The 24,411-nt window shown below is 39.9% G+C and overlaps 2 protein-coding genes across 2 annotated transcripts in view; one reads left to right on the top strand and one right to left on the bottom strand.

Annotated features, from left to right (window-relative positions):
* ITFG1 (integrin alpha FG-GAP repeat containing 1) overlaps window positions 1–24,411 on the bottom strand; it is a 292,961-nt gene that overhangs the window by 267,335 nt on the left and 1,215 nt on the right. The window contains exons 2-5 of the mRNA XM_050773867.1: window positions 23,349–23,421; window positions 18,256–18,401; window positions 17,006–17,063; window positions 9,529–9,603 (exon numbers count right to left, since the gene is read on the bottom strand). Of these exons, the coding sequence (XP_050629824.1) occupies window positions 9,529–9,603; window positions 17,006–17,063; window positions 18,256–18,401; window positions 23,349–23,421 (352 nt within the window). The remainder of the gene's footprint in view (window positions 1–9,528; window positions 9,604–17,005; window positions 17,064–18,255; window positions 18,402–23,348; window positions 23,422–24,411) is intronic.
* On the top strand, window positions 634–2,415 carry LOC126944416 (ETS domain-containing protein Elk-1-like). Its single transcript, XM_050773875.1, is given in 1 exon segment — window positions 634–2,415. A coding segment is annotated over 1 exon segment (1,287 nt). The 5' UTR covers window positions 634–761; the 3' UTR covers window positions 2,049–2,415.

Below are 24,411 nucleotides of genomic sequence, written 5' to 3'. Positions count from 1 at the left end.
ATTTCTATAAATGCATACCAAATATAAAACAAATTATGCAAAAGCTTTATCTACGAGTTTGATAGTCCTAGAGAATATTTCAGTCACATCTGCGACAATCATTGTCACCTTCCAAAATCACTTGGGCATGAAAGTTACCTTCTTTCCAATTAATGATGTGTCCTGGGATACAGTGCTAAGAACAGCTATAAGATCTGCTTTTTGGAATTTGGTTTTTCTTATGCATGCTCTCTTTTCTTTGCTCTCCCAAGGGTCTCTCTCAACAATAATGGAATTTTTGACAATACTAAAGTAATGAAATGGCAAAGTCATTAAAACAAAAACTGTCATACTACCACAACCCCACTCCAATGCATCCAAATTCAGAATATATCAACGTGGACCATGACGTCTGCTTTTGTATGCAAGCTTCATGTTAAGAGAAATGTACATTAAAAAAAAAAAAAAAAAAAAAAAAAGAAGAAGAAAAACTGAAAGTTCTATTAGTTTGAGATATCTTAGTTAATCATAAGAGATTATGGAGCTGTAGGGAAACGCAGGGGCGGCTTCTAGGTGCTGCCGCCACCGCCGCCGCCACAGCCGCCGCCACCGCCACCGCCACCGCCACCACCACCGCCACCACCACCGCCGCCTCGGAACCCAGGCCTGGGGGGCAGTGGGCCGCGTATGGAGACCCCGCCCCCCGGAGCTGCCAACATTGCCAACGCCACCGCCACGCTACACACAGGTACCCCTGGGATGGCGTGAGCACTCCCCCAGCGATGGACCCATCTGTGACGCTGTGGCAGTTTCTGCTGCAGCTGCTGAGAGAGCAACGCAATGGCCACATCATCTCCTGGACTTCACGGGATGGTGGTGAATTCAAGCTGGTGGATGCAGAGGAGGTGGCCCGGCTGTGGGGGCTACGCAAGAACAAGACCAACATGAATTACGACAAGCTCAGCCGGGCCTTGTGGTACTACTATGACAAGAACATCATCCGCAAGGTGAGCGGCCAGAAGTTCGTCTACAAGTTTGTGTCCTATCCTGAGGTCGCAGGGTGCTCCACTGAGGACTGCCCGCCCCAGCCAGATGTGTCTGTTACCTCCGCCATGCCAAATGTGGCCCCTGCTGCTGTACATGCCGCCCCAGGGGACACTGCCTCTGGAAAGCCAGGCACACCCAAGGGTGCAGGAATGGCAGGCCCGGGTGGTTTGGCATGCAGCAGCCGGAACGAGTACATGCGCTCGGGCCTCTATTCCACCTTCACCATCCAGTCTCTGCAGCCACAGCCACCCCCTCATCCTCAGCCTGCTGTGGTGCTCCCCAATGCAGCTCCTGCAGGAGCAGCAGCGCCCTCCTCGGGGAGCAGGAGCACCAGTCCAAGCCCCTTGGAGGCCTGCCTGGAGGCTGAGGAGGCCGGCTTGCCTCTGCAGGTCATCCTGACCCCACCCGAGGCCCCAAACCTGAAATCGCAGGAGCTGAATGTGGAGCCAGGTTTGGGCCGGGCTTTGCCCGCAGAAGTGAAAGTGGAAGGGCCCAAGGAAGAGTTGGAAGTTGCCGGGGAGAGAGGGTTTGTGCCGGAAACTACCAAGGCCGAGCCAGAAGTCCCTCCATAGGAGGGCGTGCCAGCCCGGCTGCCCGCGGTTGTTATGGACACCGCAGGGCAGGCGGGCGACCACGCGGCTTCCAGCCCTGAGATCTCCCAGCCGCAGAAGGGCCGGAAGCCCCGGGACCTAGAGCTTCCACTCAGCCCGAGCCTGCTAGGTGGGCCAGGAATCGAACAGACCCCAGGATCGGGAACTGGCTCCGGCCTCCAGGCGCCTGGGGCGGCGCTAACTCCGTCCCTACTTCCTACGTATACATTGACCCCGGTGCTGCTGACACCCAGCTCGCTGCCTCCCAGCATTCACTTCTGGAGCACCCTGAGTCCCACTGCGCCCCGTAGTCCGGCCAAGCTCTCCTTCCAGTTTCCGTCCAGTGGCAGCGCCCAGGTGCACATCCCTTCCATCAGCGTGGCTGGCCTCTCGACCCCCGTGGTGCTCTCCCCAGGGCCCCAGAAGCCATGACTACTACCACCACCACCACCCTTTCTGGGGTCACTCTATCCATGCTCTCTCCAGCCAGCCATCTCAAGGAGAAACATAGTTCAACTGAAAGACTCACGCTCTGATTGTGGTGGGGTAGGGATCCTTGGGAAGAATTACTCCCAAGAGTGATTCTCATTATCTCCTCCACAGAAAACACACAGCTTCCACAACGTCTCTGTTTTCTGTCAGTCCCCCAGTGGCCGCCCTTACACGTCTCCTACATCAATGGTAGGGGCGGTTTATTTATTTTTTGAAGGCCACTGGGAAGAGCCTGACCTAACCTTTTAGGGTGGTTAGGACATCTCCCCCACCTCCCACTTTTTTCCTCAAGACAAGACAATCGGGGTCTGGCTTGAGAACGACCTTTCTTTATTTCTCAGCCTGCCCTTGGGGAGATGAGGGAGCCCTGTCTCCATTTTCAGATGTGAGTAGAAGAGTTAGTTTGTTTTGTTTTATTATTCCTGGCCATACTCAGGGGTCCAGGAAGAATTTGTACCATTTAATGGGTTGGGAGTCTTGGCCAAGGAAGAATCACACCCTTGGAATAGAAATTTCCACCTCCCCAGCCTTTCTCTCAGACAGCTTATCCTTTTTCAACCAACTTTGGCCAGGGAGGAATGTCCCTTTTGTTCTTCTTCCCCCTGAAAAGCCATTCCTTTGTCTGCCGACCTCCCTGGGGTCCTGCCTGTTTCCTCCCAATGGAGGGTTTTTTTGGGGGGTGGTCCCCATCTGGGGGGCCCCTCCAGCCAGTTCTCCAGGTCTCCCTGTCTCTCCCCCGCTGCCATTTTGATAGTATAATCTATTTTTAAATGGGGCTTTTCAATAGGGGAGAGGGAGTCATCTCTTCCTATATTTGATGGGGTGGGCGGGAAGGAAGGGATTTGGGGGGGAATCTTCCTGCTGCCTCCCCCCTCCAAGTGTTTATTTTTGATACCAAACATGTATTTTCAGTTCCCTCCCTCCCAGCCCCCTAATTTCCTGCGGGTGGGTACAAAGGACCCTTTCAATGTCCCTGGAGCTGGGAGGGAGGAATGGGGGACATAAAGCCTGTCCTGTCTCTATTCTAGGCAAGAGAGAGTGGGTTCAAAAGACTCCCGGGCTCACCTGTTAGCGCTGGCCCAGCCCAGGCCTCGGGACCTGGGGGTTGGTGATTTGGGGGACGGTGCTACACTCATCTCCACTGTTTGTTTTACTTCCCCAAAATGGACCTTTTTTTTTTCTAAAGAGTCCCAGAGAATGGGGAATTGTTCCTGTAAATATATATTCTTCAAAGTGAAAAAAAAAAAAAAAAAAAAAAAAAAAGAGATTCCCCAGGCCGGGCGTGGTGGCTCATGCCTGTAATACCAGCACTTTGGGAGAGCGAGACTCCATCTCAAAAAAAAAAAAAGATTTCCCCTGTGTTTGATATTTATGGGTTTTTACAACCCAGCAAATCACCATTAGTAAGATTTAGGAAATTTAAGGAAGATGGCATTCTCATGTGAAGGAGAAAGTTACAGTGAAAATAGGTACATTCTCGGGCACATCAATTTTAGCTAAGAACACCTATGAAGCCTGAGATTCTAGAAGCTGACATGCTTAAAATGATCTGTATTTCCATATTCCTTTGCAAGTCTTTACTTATGGTAAAGTAAATAAACACATGCTACTATGTTGTGTTTTCAAAGATGGTCATATTATTTCTCATCTCACATGCTCTTTCGCATTCAATTTTGCCATGCCTATATCAGGAGGTAGAGTCTATATTAATCTACTAACTCCACTGAATTTTAGCTAGTCCCATGACCTATTCTGACCAATAGAATATAAAATAAATGACACTTGTTTAACTTCCAGGATTGGGTCTTAAGAGACGCAGTTTCTGCCTACATTTCATGGAATGCTTCCTAAAAAGCATCCACTATGAAGTCCAAGCTAGCCATGGAGAGAGAGGGGGAGGTCATATGAAAGAGCACCACTAAAGGCCCCCAGTGACTATAATAATGATGGTAATGATGGTACAAGAATGAAGGCAAAAGCACAGGTTTTAGAACTTGGATGATCCAGATTCAATTCCCAGATTTAGCATTTATTTACACATTTGTGAGGTTGTGGTAGTCCCTTAACCTTTGAATTAGACTCTTCAGTCACTGTTAGTCACACAAGCTATCTGTTGTAAGAAAGAAAAAAAAAGAGGCAACTGATGTTAAGTGCCAACCTCATAGTTACTTAATAAACATTTAATGAAACAACAACAAGCTTGTCTGAGATACTCTTTGTCCTCTTCGTTCCCCATCCAACTCTGAGCCTCCAAAGGGACAGAAAAGCTGTACAATTCCGTGGTGTGCCTCCTCTGCAAGATATACAGGAGAAGACTGGGAAAAGCATCACTAGAGAACAAAGTCACCTGGGTAAATTCCTCATGAATCACTCACTCTGGGCCTCAATGAGAACAAAAAGGTGCAGTTCTGGATAAATCTTAAGGACTTTTCAGCAATAATGTCTCAGGTACATAAGAGAAAATATGAAGATTTCTTTCAGTCATGTTTTTATTATACTTTGCCCAATACTCCTACCTTCCTAGGGTGTGCAACAGTAACATGACACCTAAGAGACAGCACTGACTCCTAAGACAGGCAAATACAGTGGAAGAACAGGCAGTCTGAAAAGAAGCATGCGTCCCACAGTTGAACGCACACCTACATTCAGGACTACTGTGAAACTCACTCAGGAACTGGAACTCAGAGCTTAGACCTCCAGGGTAAAAATCAAGTATTTGCAAAGCATTTTCAACAGTTTATATACACTTTGATAAAATGCAACTGGAATCTAATGAAAGAGGACTTAATGTATATTTTCAGAAATTATGATTCTGATTCATTTCACCCTAAATTGAAATGGTAATATATACTAATCTTACTCAAAAACTGCTATATACATGGCTTTTTTTTAACTATACTAGTTTTTTTCTTTTTTTCTTTTTTTGAGATAGGGTCTCACTCTGTCGCCTAGGTTATAGTGCAAGGTGCAATCAAGGCTCACTGCAGCCTCAACTTCCCTGGATCAACAATCTTCTCACTTTAGCCTCCCAAGCAGCTGGGACCACAGGAGCGCACCATCATGCCGGATTACTTTTTTCGTTTTTTTTTTTGTATGTAGAGATGGGGTCTCCCTATGTTGCCCAGGCTGGTCTTGAACTCCTCGGGGGGCTCAGGTGATCCTCTTGCCTCATTCTCCCAAAGTGTTGGGATTATAGGCATGAGTCACTGCCCCTAGCCTATACTAGTTTCAATACATACACAAGTATTAACAGTAATGAAATAAAGCAAAATGGTTTCTCCCTGAACAAGGAAACAAAGTTTTAATATATGCCAATAAAAGGAAATGTTACTATGAATTTTTTTTGCACAGAAACTATAACACTATTCTTTTCTCAAAAGAAGCTGATCTTTCTGAATAATTACAAATATACATCTAAAAATTATTAAGATTTAACTAAAAGCAAGGTGAGTAAATTTTGATAACATCTTAAAACCATTTACTTAGAAACAAACAATTTCACTTAAATATAATACTACCAATCAGAACATAAAGCAGTATAAGTTGCCAGGAAATCTGAGGTAATTAATTTTTAAATTTTTATTTATTTATTATTTATGTATTTATTTATTGTTTTTGAGACAAAGTCTCACTCTGCTGTCACCCAGGCTGAAGTGCAGTGGTGTGATCTCGGCTCACTGCAACCTCTGCCTCCTGGGTTCAAGTCAAAATCTGAAGTAATTTAATTGACCCCTCCAACACATCTGGCGGGACTATAGGAAATAAAATTATAGACCCTTAAGAAATGAACATGCCACTTGAAATAACCACCACATAGGTCATCTGCTAAAAGTTTTTCACTATTTCTGCAGTTTAACTTTGAAAAGAAAAAAGGTCTGGGTGAGAAACACTGGGAAAAGAAATTAATGTATCTCTAATAGCACAGTTCCTTTAGGAAAAGAGAAAAGTTAGAAAACTGATGCAATGTTTCCATGGAAATACTGATTAGAAAAAAATACCTGATCACTCAGATTTTAATAGATTCCTTTTAGCAACAGTATTAAAAATATGAATGTTGTATGGCATGAGAGGGAGGGAGGGTGCTGCCAGGGGAATTTGAAGAAAATATAAATCATCTCAAAGTTATCTTTTTTTGTTATGGGTATTAATGCTGATTACAAAGTCAAAAGCTGCCTTGAGTATTATTTGGTTTTATTTTGTGTTATAAATCTCATCATAATTTTCATATTCTTACTAAACAATAGATTTAAGTGATACAATATCATACTTCATTAAAACAAATATTTACAATATTTTCTGTAATGCATCAACAAACAAACAAAATCAACAGTAAAAATGAAGGGTGATTTAATAAATCAGTCATTGGTTACAATGTAAGAAAATATGAAAGGCTAAATGGAAAAATGGAGATTTATTTCTTCTGGATTGATAGTAGCTGACTACATTTAAATAGAGAATACAGCTTTTTTTAATAATGGAGGGGCAAAATCCACCCACACAACAGTTAAAAATGATTGCTTTTAGTGCTACTTATACTACATTCAATATTTTCATGCGATCACTTGTGATGTAAACAGTGTACGGCAAAGTATGTATCTGTCACATACCTACATTAATATCTCCAACTATACAACTTGGGCCTGACCCAGAATGTATTTGAACTCAGCACGTGAGTCAGAAAATTTTGACAGACCAACATTATATTTGGTTTTGACTAAAATTACAGGTACAAGTGTTTACATTTCAACATTAAAAACAATATTCTGAATGAGTATCCAACATCAGTTTCCAATGTCCTCATAGAAAATGCTCATTAACAATAACGTCACATCACTGGAGAAGCAGTTGTGACACTTAATAGCTAGGTGTTATTTCTAAGTAATATGGCACATTATTACATTATTTCAAGTCATTATAAGTGAAGTTGAAGCTCAAACTAAAGTCTCACCTTTGACCATTTAACATACTTCAATTATCTCCTGAACCTCATTCGATGCAGTGAGTGCCCTTCCTGTTCCTGTTAGATAACCCCACTGTACCAATTATAAGGAATTCTTCTGCTCATCACCACTGCTATTTAGACTGATCATCTGCACCTTTAGTCCAGCCAAACTGGTTCTGCTATCTCAGATTTGCATGTCTGCACAAGGCCAGGTTATAGCATGGGCTTTCTGCTATAATTCTACAGAAGCATTTCACACTCAATTTAAAGATCATTGCATGCTTCCCAAACCAAAGTCCTGGTCAAATTCAATTAAAGATAATCTTGGGTTTGGCACACCCGTAACGCATAATATTTAAGTTGTAAAAGGTAGATTTCTTGATAAATAAGATTAGGCTGCCAATCAAGATCACGTGAATAGCCCAAAATGTCAACGCTGATGACTTTTTCACTTATGCACCTATGCACGTATTTTATCTGTTGTTTATAAAACTGACATGGCTTAAATGTATTTTTCATATTTTAGTAACATATTAATGTTTGCTCCCACAGGGGCATATTCAGCTTTCTGTTGTCTGAACCACAATATTGTTAGACTGCAATCATTCTAAACAATGCAAATTTCTGTCAGCTTATATATCTTCAAACTGGCATCAGGACAAATCTTAGATGCAATCTTATCACTTAGATATGGTTAGCTACTATTGTTTAATTTGTAACTGAGGTTCGAATGACAGATATCCTAAAATACCAGAGTATTATTACTGTAGTATACTGGATCGAATATAACATATAAAAATAAAGTTGGACATGTCTTCAGGCATAATGTTTTAAAATCTGAACTTGTTCATGAAGTAGAGAAAAAAAATCTAATACAGAATTAAGAACAAATAAAGAAGCTATGGCACTATCCCATAATATTCTAAATCGTTTTCTCGCAGATTAAGTAAAAAATATGTACAGGTAATAGAAGTTTCATTAATACTTTGTGAATTATCAACAATAGCTGTTTCACTTTCAATTTCTAAAGGTCAAACTACATCAGATTAAAGATATTCCAATTATTCCCCTGACTAAAGTGAAGTTACCACAAAATAAAACAGGCCAGAAGTCACCACCACAATCTCAATCACATGTCTGCCTTTGAAGAGAGGAAAAGAAAGGACAGGGTTTTCTGAGCAGTCCCCATTTGCTGTGGAAGGAGTGCAGAGGCGGAGGGGAGTGGCCTGTGTTTTCCCCGCACCCCACCTGCACTCAATTCCTATTGGATACGGCCACAAAAGCAAATCAGGATCTCCTTCCAATTTGTCTCTAAAGCAAGACTCTCTTCAAGGTATTTTTCAAAGTTTGGAGAAAAAACAGGTTTCTCACTCAGGATTCACAATAATTATTTCAAAGTTCACTATAACTAGCATCAAAGTGCCCATATTCTTTATTAAAAATCTACAGAAAAAGTAATGGGGGATCTCCCAACCAAGCACTAACCAGGTCTGACCTTGCTTAGCTTCCAAGATCAGAAGAGATTGGGCGCATTCAGGGTGGCATGGCCGTAGACCAGAAAAAGTAATAGGAAATGTGAACGTGTCTCTTCAGAATACCTTAAATTTTGACAATTTACTCCTCTGCATACCTATCAATCACATTTCAAAAATGAATCATAAAAACAAACTACTTCTATAAAACACAAAGAGAAAAGTCACTAGAGTTCCAAGTAGCTAGGAAAGACAGATTGACAAGGGTGGTCCTTCGTATTTTCAGAAAGACAAAAAAGTAAATAAATGTGTTCTGTACTCTTGAACTAAACTTTATCTTATCAGATACAGAAAAAAATTAACCAGGTTGAAGGTATCTTATGAAAAGTATCTTGCTATCATGATTTCTTGTGTTACGAGACCAGTTCTATTTAAATCCAGAGTAATTACAATGGATATCTTGGAATTGCAAGATTCCAGGCACTTTTCCCTAAGAATTGCACACTTAGGTAGTAAGAGAGGCCTAGCACACATACTGGTGAAGGACAATGTATATACACTGACAAGTTTCCAGAGCTTAGAGGAGGGCTTACATTACTAGACCATTATTGACCGCTCACTGAACAAATGACAGAAAGAAACAAATCTTATCAATTAAAGTCTAGCAGCTAACATGACTAAGGTAGGGAGGATCCACTCAAGACTGCGGGTATCCTCCCTATTTACGTGAAATCTATCCATTTCAAAAACATAATGAACCAATATGTAAATGGAGACCTGTAAAGTTTCAATCTCTAATTTTCAAAGAGATAAAAGGACTAAGCTAGCCCTTGGAAACCAGTTGCAGGCCAAATCCAAACTATTTGAGAAAGCTTACATATATAGACCAAATGCCCATTTAAAAATCTTTAAAAACAAACATATCCAATGAACTATTTTTTCTCCAATGGTTAAAGCAGCAGCAATATATATGATTAATTACATAGTTATGATCATATTTACTTACCCTCCTAATAGTATCTGTGGCTGGTTGGATTCATTTGTGATACCAAAAATATCAGGAATTAGATCACCATTGAAACTGAAAAAAATTAAAACAATAAGCAGCTATTTCATTAAATTTTTACTTCTAATTTAGCTTTAAAAGAAACAATAACTTTTGGGAAGTGTGGTAAACATTACAATGCTTGCCAGTATCTAGTGATAAGTAGTAAGTCAAATGTCAGCACAAGTGACATGTGTCACTTTTACACCAAAGTGTATAATTTCTGTTACCGGCCCCTCCAGCCCTCTCCAGGCTTGCCATGGCAATGAGAAGACATTGTGATTCAGATGGACTAGCTACAAAAACAGTGGGGTCTCAGATGGCCTGACTCTAAGCAACAGCACAGAGAAGAGCCTGTTGTTGACCCACACTGGACATATAGTAAGAGCAAGAAAGATTCCTTTTGTGAGATTTTGGGTATGTCTATAATCTTTGCATTATCTAGACTATCCTTGAATGATAAGGATATAGCACTAATTCCTAGAAACTTACTTCAGAATCATAAGCCAACTCATTTATTTAGATGGGCTTAGGAGAAATAACCCAGAAAAATAATCCTAGTTGGTATAAAACTTCATATTGGCCATTGAATATTTTAACAACAATGAAAAAATACACAACTATGAAAGAAATCTAGCGGGGCACCATTAAGAAGATTAATCCATGGATTTACAGTTCAGACTTCTAATGGCCACTGACACACTGCTGTATGGGTATGATTTCAAGAACTGTAAGAAAGGCAGTACTGGAAAAAAGAATGTGGCCAAACTTTGCTCTAGTCCCAGGAATGATCTCGACCTCTACCAAAATACGCTGTCAGAAATTTATAAATCCAAATTTACATCAGTTATTTAAATCAATTATCCTGGTACATGAGTCTATACTGAGAATATAAATAATAACACAAAGGAAGAGTTATAAAAAGAACAAAAATTTCTCCTTAGTATAGGAATCTTTCTAAATTTCTAGAGGAAATTGTATCCTACATACTAAACATAACAGTTATACTCAAAAACAGCTATCTTAATTCTTTCAGTAATGACAGCATAGATCCACAATGGACACATCTGAAGCTACTGAAACAAAAACACAAATCTCTTCTTTCCAAAATAATAAATTTCATTTTTCTTTGTCCTATCTGATGGCAAATAAATACAATATAATCAAAGGTACAGGCCTCTGAGTGAATTTAGTGTTTATATTACTAAGCAAAATAGCTTCCTATGTGAAGATTTTATTTTATGTTTAAGTTTAAAATCATTTCGTGGCGGAGCAAGATGCCCGAATAGGAACAGCTCCAGTCTCCAACTCCCAGCGCGAGCGACACAGAAGACCGGTGAGTTCTGCATTTTCAACTGAGGTACTGGGTTCATCTCACTAGGGAGTGCCAGACAATTGGTGCTGGTCAGCTGCTGCAGCCCGACCAGTGAGAGCTGAAGCAGGGCGAGGGAAGCGCAAGGGGAAAGGGAATCCCTTTTCCTAGCCAGAGGAAGTGAGACACACAACACCTGGAAAGTCGGGTAACTCCCACCCCAATACTGCGCTTTAAGCAAACAGGCACACCAGGAGATTATATCCCACACCTGGCCGGGAGGGTCCCATGCCCACGGAGCCTCCCTCATTGCTAGCACAGCAGTCTGCCATCTAACTGCAAGGCAGCAGCGAGACTGGGGGAGGGGCGCCCGCCATTGCTGAGGCTTAAGTAGGTAAACAAAGCCACTGGTAAGCTCGAACTGGGTGGAGCTCACAGCAGCTCAAGGAAACCTGCCTGTCTCTGTAGATTCCACCTCTGGGGACAGGGCACAGTAAACAATAACAAAAGCAGCAGAAACCTCTGCAGACGCAAACGACTCTGTCTGACAGTTTGAAGAGAGCAGTGGATCTCCCAACACGGAGGTTGAGATCTGAGAAGGGACAGACTGCCTGCTCAAGTGGGTCCCAGACCCCTGAGTAGCCTAACTGGGAGACATCCCCCACTAGGGGCAGTATGACACCCCACACCTCACAGGGTGGAGTACACCCCGGAGAGGAAACTTCCAAAGCAAGAATCAGACAGGTACACTCGCTGTTCAGCAATATTCTATCTTCTGCAGCCTCTGCTGCTGATACCCAGGCACACAGGGTCTGGAGTGGAACTCAAGCAATCTCCAACAGATCTACAGCTGAGGGTCCTGACTGTTAGAAGGAAAACTATCAAACAGGAAGGACACCCACACCAAAACCCCATCAGTACGTCACCATCATCAAAGACCAGAGGCAGATAAAACCACAAAGATGGGGAAAAAGCAGGGCAGAAAAGCTGGAAATTCAAAAAATAAGAGCGCATCTCCCCCGGCAAAGGAGCACAGCTCACCGCCAGCAATGCATCAAAGCTGGACGGAGAATGACTTTGACGAGATGAGAGAAGAAGGCTTCAGTCCATCAAATTTCTCAGAGCTAAAGGAGGAATTACGTACCCAGCGCAAAGAAACTAAAAATCTTGAAAAAAAGTGGAAGAATTGATAGCTAGAGTAATTAATGCAGAGAAGGTCATAAGCGAAATGAAAGAGATGAAAACCATGACACGAGAAATATGTGACAAATGCACAAGCTTCAGTAACCAACTCTATCAACTGGAAGAAAGAGTATCAGCAATTGAGGATCAAATGAATGAAATGAAGCGAGAAGAGAAACCTAAGGAAAAAAGAAGAAAAAGAAATGAACAAAGCCTGCAAGAAGCATGGGATTATGTAAAAAGACCAAATCTACGTCTGATTGGGGTGCCTGAAAGTGAGGGGGAAAATGGAACCAAGTTGGAAAACACTCTTCAGGATATCATCCAGGAGAACTTCCCCAATCTAGTAGGGCAGGCCAACATTCAAATCCAGGAAATACAGAGAACGCCACAAACATACTCCTCGAGAAGAGCAACTCCAACACACATAATTGCCAGATTCACCAAAGTTGAAATGAAGGAAAAAGTCTTAAGGGCAGCCAGAGAGAAAGGTCGGGTTACCCACAAAGGGAAGCCCATCAGACTAACAGCAGATCTCTTGGCAGAAACTCTCCAAGCCAGAAGAGAGTGGGGGCCAATATTCAACATTCTTAAAGAAAAGAATTTTCAACCCAGAATTTCATATCCAGCCAAACTAAGTTTCATAAGTGAAGGAGAAATAAAATCCTTTACAGATAAGCAAATGCTTAGAGATTTTGTCACCACTAGGCCTGCCCTACAAGAGACCCTGAAGGAAGCACTAAACATGGAAAGGAACAACCGGTACCAGCCATGGCAAAAACATGCCAAAATGTAAAGACCATCGAGGCTAGGAAGAAACTGCATCAACTAACGAGCAAAATAACCAGTTAATATCATAATGGCAGGATCAAGTTCACACATAACAATATTAACCTTAAATGTAAATGGACTAAATGCTCCAATTAAAAGACACAGACTGGCAAACTGGATAAAGACTCAAGACCCATCAGTCTGCTGTATTCAGGAGACCAATCTCACATGCAGAGACATACATAGGCTCAAAATAAAGGGATAGAGGAAGATTTACCAAGCAAATGGTGAACAAAAGAAAGCAGGGGTTGCAATACTAGTCTCTGATAAAACAGACTTTAAACCATCAAAGATCAAAAGAGACAAAGAAGGCCATTACATAATGGTAAAGGGATCAATTCAACAGGAAGAGCTAACTATCCTAAATATATATGCACCCAATACAGGAGCACCCAGATTCATAAAGCAAGTCCTTAGAGACTTACAAAGAGACTTAGACTCCCATACAATAATAATAGGAGACTTCAACACCCCACTCTCAACATTAGACAGATCAACGAGACAGAAAGTTAACAAGGATATCCAGGAATTGAACTCATCTCTGCAGCAAGCAGACCTAATAGACATCTATAGAACTCTCCACCCCAAATCAACAGAATATACATTCTTCTCAGCACCACATCACACTTACTCCAAAATTGACCACATAATTGGAAGTAAAGCACTCCTCAGCAAATGTACAAGAACAGAAATTATAACAAACTGTCTCTCAGACCACAGTGCAATCAAACTAGAACTCAGGACTAAGAAACGCAATCAAAACCGCTCAACTACATGGAAACTGAACAACCTGCTCCTGAATGACTACTGGGTACATAACGAAATGAAGGCAGAAATAAAGATGTTCTTTGAAACCAATGAGAACAAAGATACAACATACCAGAATCTCTGGGACACATTTAAAGCAGTGTGTAGAGGGAAATTTATAGCACTAAATGCCCACAAGAGAAAGCAGGAAAGATCTAAAATTGACACTCTAACATCACAATTAAAAGAACTAGAGAAGCAAGAGCAAACACATTCGAAAGCTAGCAGAAGGCAAGAAATAACTAAGATCAGAGCAGAACTGAAGGAGATAGATACACAAAAAACCCTCCCAAAAAATCAATGAATCCAGGAGTTGGTTTTTTGAAAAGATCAACAAAATTGACAGATCGCTAGCAAGACTAATAAAGAAGAAAAGAGAGAAGAATCAAATAGACGCAATAAAAAATGATAAGGGGATATCACCACCGACCCCACAGAAATACAAACTACCATCAGAGAATACTATAAACACCTCTACGCAAATAAACTGGAAAATCTAGAAGAAATGGATAATTTCCTGGACACTTACACTCTTCCAAGACTAAACCAGGAAGAAGTTGAATCCCTGAATAGACCAATAGCAGGCTCTGAAATTGAGGCAATAATTAATAGCCTACCAACGAAAAAAAGTCCAGGACCAGATGGATTCACAGCACAATTCTACCAGAGGTACAAGGAGGAGCTGGTACCATTCCTTCTGAAACTCTTCCAATCAATAGAAAAAGAGGGAATCCTCCCTAACTCATTTTATGAGGCCAACATCATCCTGATACCAAAGCCTGGCAGAGACACAACAAAAAAAGAGAATTTTAGACCAATATCCCTGATGAACATCGATGCAAAAATCCTCAATAAAATACTGGCAAACCGGATTCAGCAGCACATCAAAAAGCTTATCCACCATGATCAAGTGGGCTTCATCCCTGGGTTGCAAGGCTGGTTCAACATTTGCAAATCAATAAACATAATCCAGCATATAAACGGAACCAAAGACAAGAACCACATGATTATCTCAATAGATGCAGAAAAGGCTTTTGACAAAATTCAACAGCCCTTCATGCTAAAAACGCTCAATAAATTCGGTATTGATGGAACGTACCTCAAAATAATAAGAGCTATTTATGACAAACCCACAGCCAATATCATACTGAATGGGCAAAAACTGGAAAAATTCCCTTTGAAAACTGGCACAAGACAGGGATGCCCTCTCTCACCACTCCTATTCAACATAGTGTTGGAAGTTCTGGCTAGGGCAATCAGGCAAGAGAAAGAAATCAAGGGTATTCAGTTAGGAAAAGAAGAAGTCAAATTGTCCCTCTTTGCAGATGACATGATTGTATATTTAGAAAACCCCATTGTCTCAGCCCAAAATCTCCTTAAGCTGATAAGTAACTTCAGCAAAGTCTCAGGATACAAAATTAATGTGCAAAAATCACAAGCATTCTTATACACCAGTAACAGACAAACACAGAGCCAAATCAGGAATGAACTTCCTTCACAATTGCTTCAAAGAGAATAAAATACCTAGGAATCCAACTTACAAGGGATGTAAAGGACCTCTTCAAGGAGAACTACAAACCACTGCTCAGTGAAATAAAAGAGGACACAAACAAATGGAAGAATATACCATGCTCATGGATAGGAAGAATCAATATCGTGAAAATGGCCATACTGCCCAAGGTCATTTATAGATTCAATGCCATCCCCATCAAGCTACCAATGACTTTCTTCACAGAATTGGAAAAAACTCCTTTAAAGTTCATATGGAACCAAAAAAGAGCCCGCATCTCCAAGACAATCCTAAGTCAAAAGAACAAAGCTGGAGGCATCACGCTACCTGACTTCAAACTATACTACAAGGCTACAGTAACCAAAACAGCATGCTACTGGTACCAAAACAGAGATACAGACCAATGGAACAGAACAGAGTCCTCAGAAATAATACCACACATCTACAGCCATCTGATCTTTGACAAACCTGAGAGAAACAAGAAATGGGGAAAGGATTCCCTATTTAATAAATGGTGCTGGGAAAATTGGCTAGCCATAAGTAGAAAGCTGAAACTGGACCCTTTCCTTACTCCTTATACGAAAATTAATTCAAGATGGATTAGAGACTTAAATGTTAGACCTAATACCATAAAAATCCTAGAGGAAAACCTAGGTAGTACCATTCAGGACATAGGCATGGGCAAAGACTTCATGTCTAAAACACCAAAAGCAACGGCAGCAAAAGCCAAAATTGACAAATGGGATCTCATTAAACTAAAGAGCTTCTGCACAGCAAAAGAAACTACCATTAGAGTGAACAGGCAACCTACAGAATGGGAGAAAATGTTTGCAATCTACTCATCTGACAAAGGGCTAATATCCAGAACCTACAAAGAACTCAAACAGATTTACAAGAAAAACACAAACAACCCCATCAAAAAGTGGGCAAAGGATATGAACAGACATTTCTCAAAAGAAGACGTGCATACAGCCAACAGACACATGAAAAAATGCTCATCATCACTGGCCATCAGAGAAATGCAAATCAAAACCACAATGAGATACCATCTCACACCAGTTAGAATGGCAATCATTAAAAAGTCAGGAAACAACAGGTGCTGGAGAGGATGTGGAGAAATAGGAACACTTTTTACACTGTTGGTGGGATTGTAAACTAGTTCAACCATTATGGAAAACAGTATGGCAATTCCTCAAGGATCTAGAACTAGATGTACTATATGACCCAGCCATCCCATTACTGGGTATATACCCAAAGGATTATAAATCATGCTGCTATAAAGACACATGCACATGTATGTTTATTGCGGCACTATTCACAATAGCAAAGACTTGGAATCAACCCAAATGTCCATCAGTGACAGACTGGATTAAGAAAATGTGGCACATATACACCATGGAATACTATGCAGCCATAAAAAGGATGAGTTTGTGTCCTTTGTAGGGACATGGATGCAGCTGGAAACCATCATTCTTAGCAAACTCTCACAAGAACAGAAAACCAAACACTGCATGTTCTCACTCATAGGTGGGAACTGAACAATGAGATCACATGGACTCGGGAAGGGGAACATCACCCCGCACCAGGGCCTATCATGGGGAGGGGTGGCGGGGGGAGGGATTTCATTGGGAGTTAGACCTGATGTAAATGATGAGTTGATGGGTGCAGCACACCAACATGACACAAGTATACATATGTAACAAACCTGCACGTTATGCACATGTACCCTAGAACTTAAAATATAAAAAAAAAAAAAAAGTTTAAAATCATTTCAAAGGAAGCAAGCACATACTTACTCCATAATTAGTGGCTCATCTTGAAAAGTCCTATTGAGTATGGTCATATTGTTAGGATCTGCAAAAAGATATATAGCAGTCTTTTTATATTACTTTTGATATCTACACTTAAGAAAAAATATTCTTCTACTCTTTTCAAGATTTATCTCTAATTTATTCCAACTATTATTATTAAAGAGATACTATAAATGTAGTTCAAATGAACAAGCTTGCAAAGACAAAATATTGGGAAGTATATTCTACAGTGAATACTAGCATTACAATAACTTCCTTTTGAGGTATGCATCTAAATATTTGCTAGCTGAGTCTTTGTCTTTACACAATTTAGTACTAGAGAGGCTGACAATTAAGGATTTTGTGTAAAGAAGGCCATATATGCAAAACTTCCTGGCTCTAAAATGTATATGCTTATATACAAGCTTTGTACACGGTACTCCTTCTGTAAATACTTATTGACTTAATGAATATAATGTATTGAGGTTACCGTTTAAATTCCCAAATGGTGCAGACAACACGACTGAAATTTGACTCCATGAACAAAGTTGCCTATTTAGGTATAACTAATCGGCTTTTCAGACATGGCTTGATGATTTGTGACTAGGGAAGGTAGACTGATTCTCCAACTATACTTCAACTTTGTTGTGCTGTCCTGTGCTGAGGAGACTATAAACCAAAAATAGCATTTTCCAGATATCATTGCATCTGAGATGCTGAATAAAAGTTAAGCCTTGCCAATCAGATACACTGTGAGTCTTAAAGGCATGAATGAGGCAAAGGCTGTTTCTCTGCTATTTCTATCTGTGTCTGCTCACTGAATTTGGGAGTATCAAGAGACCAGGTGCAGCATTCATTTTGCGAGGAGAAATCACTGCAGGCACAGCAAGCATCATTCTGGTAGCAGTTGTGTAACTAGCCACTTCTGATAGTGGAAAGAGGCAGAAGCTTTTCTGATGATACTGGGATTGCTCCTGAAAGCTTATTCTTTAGCCATCCCAATAATTCTGTGAGCCATTAAAACCCTTTAATAAATCTCTGTCCTCTTTAAGCTAGTAAGAGTGAAGTTTGTTAGTAGAAGTGACCCCTGCCCAGTTCAGGGTTGAAAAAGAAAAATCAGGAAAGAAACTTTGAAAAAAGTTTTTACAATTATTGACACCCAAGAACAGTATTCTTGAACTGATTTCAGAACAATATTTTGTTACATTTACCTTCATATTCAATGATAAATATTAAAAATTTTAAAACAAATTCACCTAACGTTTGATTTTGTCCCCAGAAGATAACAGCTCCTAATTCACTCTTGGCATAATTTTTGGGAAGATATGTCAGAAGGACATCCATTTGAGAATCTCCATCATAATCCCCAGGGACTACACTTGTTATCAATGCACTGTGATTCCTAAAAGAAACAAGCATTTACAAATATCAGACAAGTTGTAATGGAAAAGGACAACTCTGTATTTCTACCATAAAAAAATATTTTCAATGAAAAACTTAAAACTTCACATAACTGACCGATTGCCTTCTCTTTCCTATCTTTTCACCCCAGATGTATTTAGACCTCTTTGGTCTACAAAAGAGTTCAGAATGAATGCAGAATAGTCTCAAGAAACAAGAAAAAACTGAAATATGTCAAGAGAAAACGTGTTTATTATGTTCAAGCAATGGCTAGTATAGTCCTTCTATATAGTTCCTTTGTCAAGGACACTAAGACATTCGGATGGTGTTTCTAACAACTGGAGGCTCATAATTGCTAAAGCAGTAAGCAATATCACTGGGATTTTTTCAATTAAAAGATATTACTTATAAAATATTTAGTTTGGATTTTAACATAAATTCAAAATTTATAGTAAAAATTAAAAAATCATTTTATTTCTGTGAAAGCTAGTAAATTAAGAATGGATTTTTTTTCCAAACTTGGCAATCAATACAGCATCCAAACATATATATCTAATTTTATACACATATTTTTATTTTTTCCCTTGTCATAGGTATTGATATATTTTTATTAACAAAATAATTCTAAAATTATTTATATGAATCTTGAAAACTTAACATCCGGCAGTCTTGTTGTCTGAGTGACCCAAGTAAAAAGTAGGCCTTAAATTCATTTTATATTTAATACTACTCAGATCAAATAGCAAGACAACAAATTTCCAAGTAGACTATAGAAAAATACTTTCTTAATGCATCAATGGCAGTCCTTTCTCCCTCTCACTCAGCAAGGTAAGAACCAAGTGGTGCATTTCTTGAAAGTCTCAGGAATTAAGGATTTAAGTTACAGTAACGGGTAAGGTTTTGGCCTTAAGTTAAACACAGGAGTTAACTAAAAGTCTGCAAAAGGAACAATTTAACACTTGCCCACAGCTCTACCTATGTCTAGAATGTTAGTCCATCAAGAACATACATGCAGGGCAAAAGATAGTAGACAAGTCCCACTAGGCAATGCATTTCCAATTATTTCTTTAGCACGTTACTTGGAAATATGAGTAGACACCTGCCTTTTGCCTTCTGAAGAAAACTTTTGACTATTAAAGAGAGCTAAAACAAATAGCAATAAGGAACCTGAAGAAAACAGAGCTAATGCAACAAAAGAAAACTTCAAAATTACACTTTAGAAAAGAGAAAAAAGTATATATATATAAAGAAAAACAGTATGCTAAAAGACATCATAAGAATGATCGTAAAACATCAGTAAGAAAACAAAACAAAACAAAAAATCTCGGAAATTAAAAATGTGACACCTGGCTGGGCGTGGTGGTTCATGCCTGTAATTCCAACACTTTGGGAGGTGGAGGTGGACGGATCACTTGAGGTCAGGAATTTGAGAACAGCCTGGCCAACATGCTGAAACCCCATCACTATTAAAAATACAAAAAGTAGCAGGCATGGTGGTGTGCATCTCTAATCCCAGCTACTTGGGAGGCTGAGGCAGGAGAATCGCTTGAACCCTGGAGGTGGAGGTTGCAGTGAGATTGGGCCAATGCACTCTATCTAGCCTGGGCAACAGAATGAGACTCCATGTCAAAAAAAAAAAAAAGGACTTAGAATTTAGAAGAGAAAGTTGAGAAAACCTCCTGCAAAGGAAAATAAAACAAAACAAAACAAAATGATAAAAATAAACAGATAAGATAAAGGAACAAAGGATGAACCCAGGAAGACTAATAATCAATTGATAGGCATTCCTAAAAGAGACAAACAAAAAATTTTTTCAAAGAAATATTTAATAATGCAAGAGTTTCAAAATGCCCCCAAGGATAGAGGTCTCTAGCTGGAAAGGGCCCACATAATGCCTAGCATAATAAGTAAAGAATAATCATTCCTGTAATTGCAGCACTTTGGGAGGCGAAGGTGGGAGGACAGCTCCAGCCCAGGATTATGTGGTTACAGTGAGCTATGATCATGTGACTGTACTCCTTTGTCACCTGGGTGACAAAGACCCTGTCTTTATCAAAAAAGAAAAACAAATCTATACCAAAGCACATCATCATGAAATCAGAACAAAATGGAAAAAGAAGAGACTCCAATAGCTTCCAAAATTAAAACAATTTACATTTAAAAGATTAGGAGAAATAATAGGATTGAATTTTAAAACAGCAACCCATGAAGCTAGAACACAATAAGCTAATTACAGTGTTAACAGCGGGTAGAGGCTGGGCGTGGTGGCTCAAGCCTGTAATCCTAGCATTTTGGGAGGCCGTGGCGGGTAGACTGCCTGAGCTCAGGAGTTTGAGACCAGCCCGGGCAACACAGTGAAATCCCGTCTCTACTAAAATACAAAAAAATTAGCCAGGCGTGGCACTGTGCACCTGTAGTCCCAGCTACTCAGGAGGCTGAGGCAGGAGAACTGCTAGAACCAGGGAGGCAGAGGTTGCAGTAGGCTGAGATCGCGCCACTGCACTCCAGCCTGGGAGACAGAGCAAGACTCTGTCTCTAAAAAAAAATAAAAAATAAAAAGTGGGTAGAAAAAGGTTTTAGACATAACAGGACTTATCATGCATCCTTTCTCAGGAATTTCCTGGAGGACACACCCCCGTGAAGTAAACGAGGAAATTTCTTTTTTTAAATGGGGAAATTCCCCATAGAGTAAGTCTGCAAAAGGCCTGGAGAATGAATCCAGACGGGATAGCAATGCAGATGATCCAATGGGAAAAAGAAAAATGCATGATCGGTATATGGTAAATATGACAGAATATCTGCAAATAAATTAAGGATATGTACATAGAAAACTAAGCAATCTATTTTTAAAAAAGCAATCATTTATTCCAGCAGGGCAAGCTGCACAAAAAATTAAATACTGTCCCAGCACGTTGGGAGGCCAAGGTGGGTGGATCACCTGAGGTCAGGAGTTTGAGACCAGCCTGGCCAACATGGTGAAATCCAGTCTTTACTAAAAATACAAAAACTTAGCCAGGAATGGTGGCGGGTGCATGTAATCCCAGCTACTTAGGAGACTGAGGCGGGAGAATCTCTTGAACCCGGGAGGCGAAGGTTGCAGTGAGCTGAGATGATGCCACTGCACTCCAGCCAGGGCAACAGAGTGAGACTCCGTCTCAAAAAAAAAAAAAAATACTGTACATTATTTGGTTTTGAAGTACATAGACACTACATGGTTAAAATGTAAACAATGATTACTGATTCAACAAAAAATTATGATTTAACTACACTGGGACAATGTAGACAAATTAAGTTAATAAAAAACAAGAAATGAGTAACAATGATAATTCAAGAAATTAGTGTAAAATTTTATTTTAAAATATGGTAATAAACACAAGAAGAATCAGCTACAGGTTTTAAAAGTGGTTCCATCTGAGAGAGAAATAGAGGTGTGGGGGAGTATAAGGGTGAAGAACAGATTATTTTTCCTTTGAAAAATATTCTAAATTAAAACACAAACAAGAGTTTCTAAGTTTTGAAAGTACATTGCATTCATTAAAAATTTAATTGGAATATTTGTTTTAACTTATCAGAACATATGCCATTTACATCCTTTAAATTTCCTTAATTTCTAATCAGAAAAAAAATCACCTCTATGCAGTTAGTCCACTTCTCATATACACTCATCAACTTCAGTTTCTTCCCCACTCCAAGCATGCTGACATTCACTACCCAGGAACACTTCTCAAGGGAAATAAGTTCCTGTTTATCCATTTATAACTTTCCCCTCAAAGTTCTTGTTCAAGGCCATTTTTTTTTAACATGAGTTTGAGTTTACTTAAAATACTGTAGAGTCTGAGAACTAATTAGTCCACACAGGGACTTTTTAAAAACAGTTTCCTAAGTAGTCTTGTAATCTTCTATAAACCAATTCATTCTGGACCTAGTTTACAAGGAAATCAATTTAAAATACTGTTTTCATCATCTCTCCTTTGCACAAGGACCTGATGATTCCCCTCTTCTAATGGGACTGCGTTCAAAGTCTTTTTGATATTTCTGAAGGCTACCAGTCTCATGAAAGCTTCTTATCTCATGTTCTTAGTCCTTAACTCCCTGAAGTGTACCTTCCACTTTTGTCAGGCAGATCTTTCTACCTCCTATTTACAACATGCTGTTGTTACTTTTATCTCTTATAAATGCTCTGTCCCCAAAGTTAAAAGTCTTCATCTAACTTTTTACTTATACTGAGGTCAAGCTCAAGTTCCACGACTCTGGAAGCTGCCCCTTTGGCCTGCACTGACCCATCTCTTCTTGCTTGAATTCACACTGTCACAAATGCTTGCTCCAAATGTAGTTTGTAGTTTCAAATGAATGTAGTTTCAAAACTGTGTTGGGTCACTATCATGGAGGTAGAGGTGTGGGAGTGGTCACTGTTTCATGCAATGCCAACCACAGAAAAGAAAAATAACTATTACTTGAACATTTAAAAGATTCAGATAACCAAATTTGAATTCTTTCCAAGTCAACCTTAAAAACTCACCATCTATCAGTCAATTAAACAAAAAAAATTAGAACACTGACTTTTTCCCCACTGCAAAATAGGCCACTCTTCCACAAAACACAACACATGGCTAACACAATGAGACTACTGTGAGTAACTGCTCCCTCAAGATGAGGCACAGAACGAGACACATTCAAGAAGGGGTATGAGATTGCAAGGAAATAAAGGGTGTTTATATAGAAACAAACCTGGATCCACTTAAATTTATTTCTTTAAAGTCATTTTTAAACTTTGGTATTTTCACTATTTTTCCAAAAAAATCACTTCCTACTCATATCTCACAACTAGTGGTTTTGCATCCCAACATTACAGGTAAGGCTGACTTTAAAGACAATCCAATCAGCTACGGCATATCCATTATTACATTAATGACTAATGTTTTATCAAAATAATCATATTTGTACTTACTTGAAAGATACCTTTACTTTAGGTTTAAAATAGGGTGCATTCTGGTCTGCCAAAAAGACGATTAAGTCGTTTCCTAAAGGAAACAAATATATGATATTAGAAAAATGTTTCTTGGTAAGATACCCCATCAGTGGTTACAAGAAGGTTTCTGGGCACTGTTTTCAACAAGAAAACTTTTATTCTACTCCAGTTCATCTGCCCTCTCAAGGATAGTTCCACTAGGCCAATGGAGAGGCCTAACATTATATCACAAGTTCAATGTTCAAAGTAGCAGAGGAATAGAAAGGATGAACATGGGAAAAAGCAGCTGATCAAGAGAAACTGAAGCCAGTGGATTCTGCAAGGAGTCAGATTGGTTGACTTAAAAGAACCATATAAAGAAGATGCCTTATAACTATACTACATGTCAAGACTTGTCTTCCCCGAATCTAGCAATGCTGCCTCTTGTAAGGCTGTTTGGTTCATTACACAGATGCATCACACCAAAGATGCAGGGACTCCCATTGTAGATATCTGACAAGGACATAATTAAGCATGTGAGCATAAAACGCTGAATCCTCCAAGACCCTTCTCCTATTGGGCCATCCTCTAGAGGCTGACACATTCTTGGAGCTCAATTAGCACTCATTGAGACAGACTTTTGGAATTGTTTAATCAAACACAGGCCATCTTTAAAGTCAATGCTACTCTCTGTATCCAGTTTGGACAGAGTGGCAACAAGTTTTTGGCAGTACATTGCAAAATGAGGAGTCAAAAAGATTGGGAAAATATTCAGGGTCCGTAAGAGGCTCCTGCATCCTGGCAAGGGCCCCAAGAAGTCTGGTTCAGGATCCTGTCAGACAAGCTCTGAGTAGCTCTTCCTTCCTTCCTTCGTGGCATTGATCTTTAAGCAGCACCTACTTCTGTAGGTACTCAAGAACGCTAAGACCCCCTAATGCCCACTGTCAGCATTAAGATTTATAAAAAAGTTAGTTTAATGATGGTCAAAGGAAATAATTTCCAAGAACAAGTTAGCAAAGAAAGTAGAGATTTGGAACACTAAAGTGATGACCAAGGTAAGGAA

The sequence above is a fragment of the Macaca thibetana genome, chromosome 20, assembly GCF_024542745.1.
Source record: "Macaca thibetana thibetana isolate TM-01 chromosome 20, ASM2454274v1, whole genome shotgun sequence".
Taxonomy (NCBI): domain Eukaryota; kingdom Metazoa; phylum Chordata; class Mammalia; order Primates; family Cercopithecidae; genus Macaca; species Macaca thibetana.
Note: the sequence above shows the minus strand (reverse complement) of the source record. Positions and strands in the feature narration are given on the sequence as shown.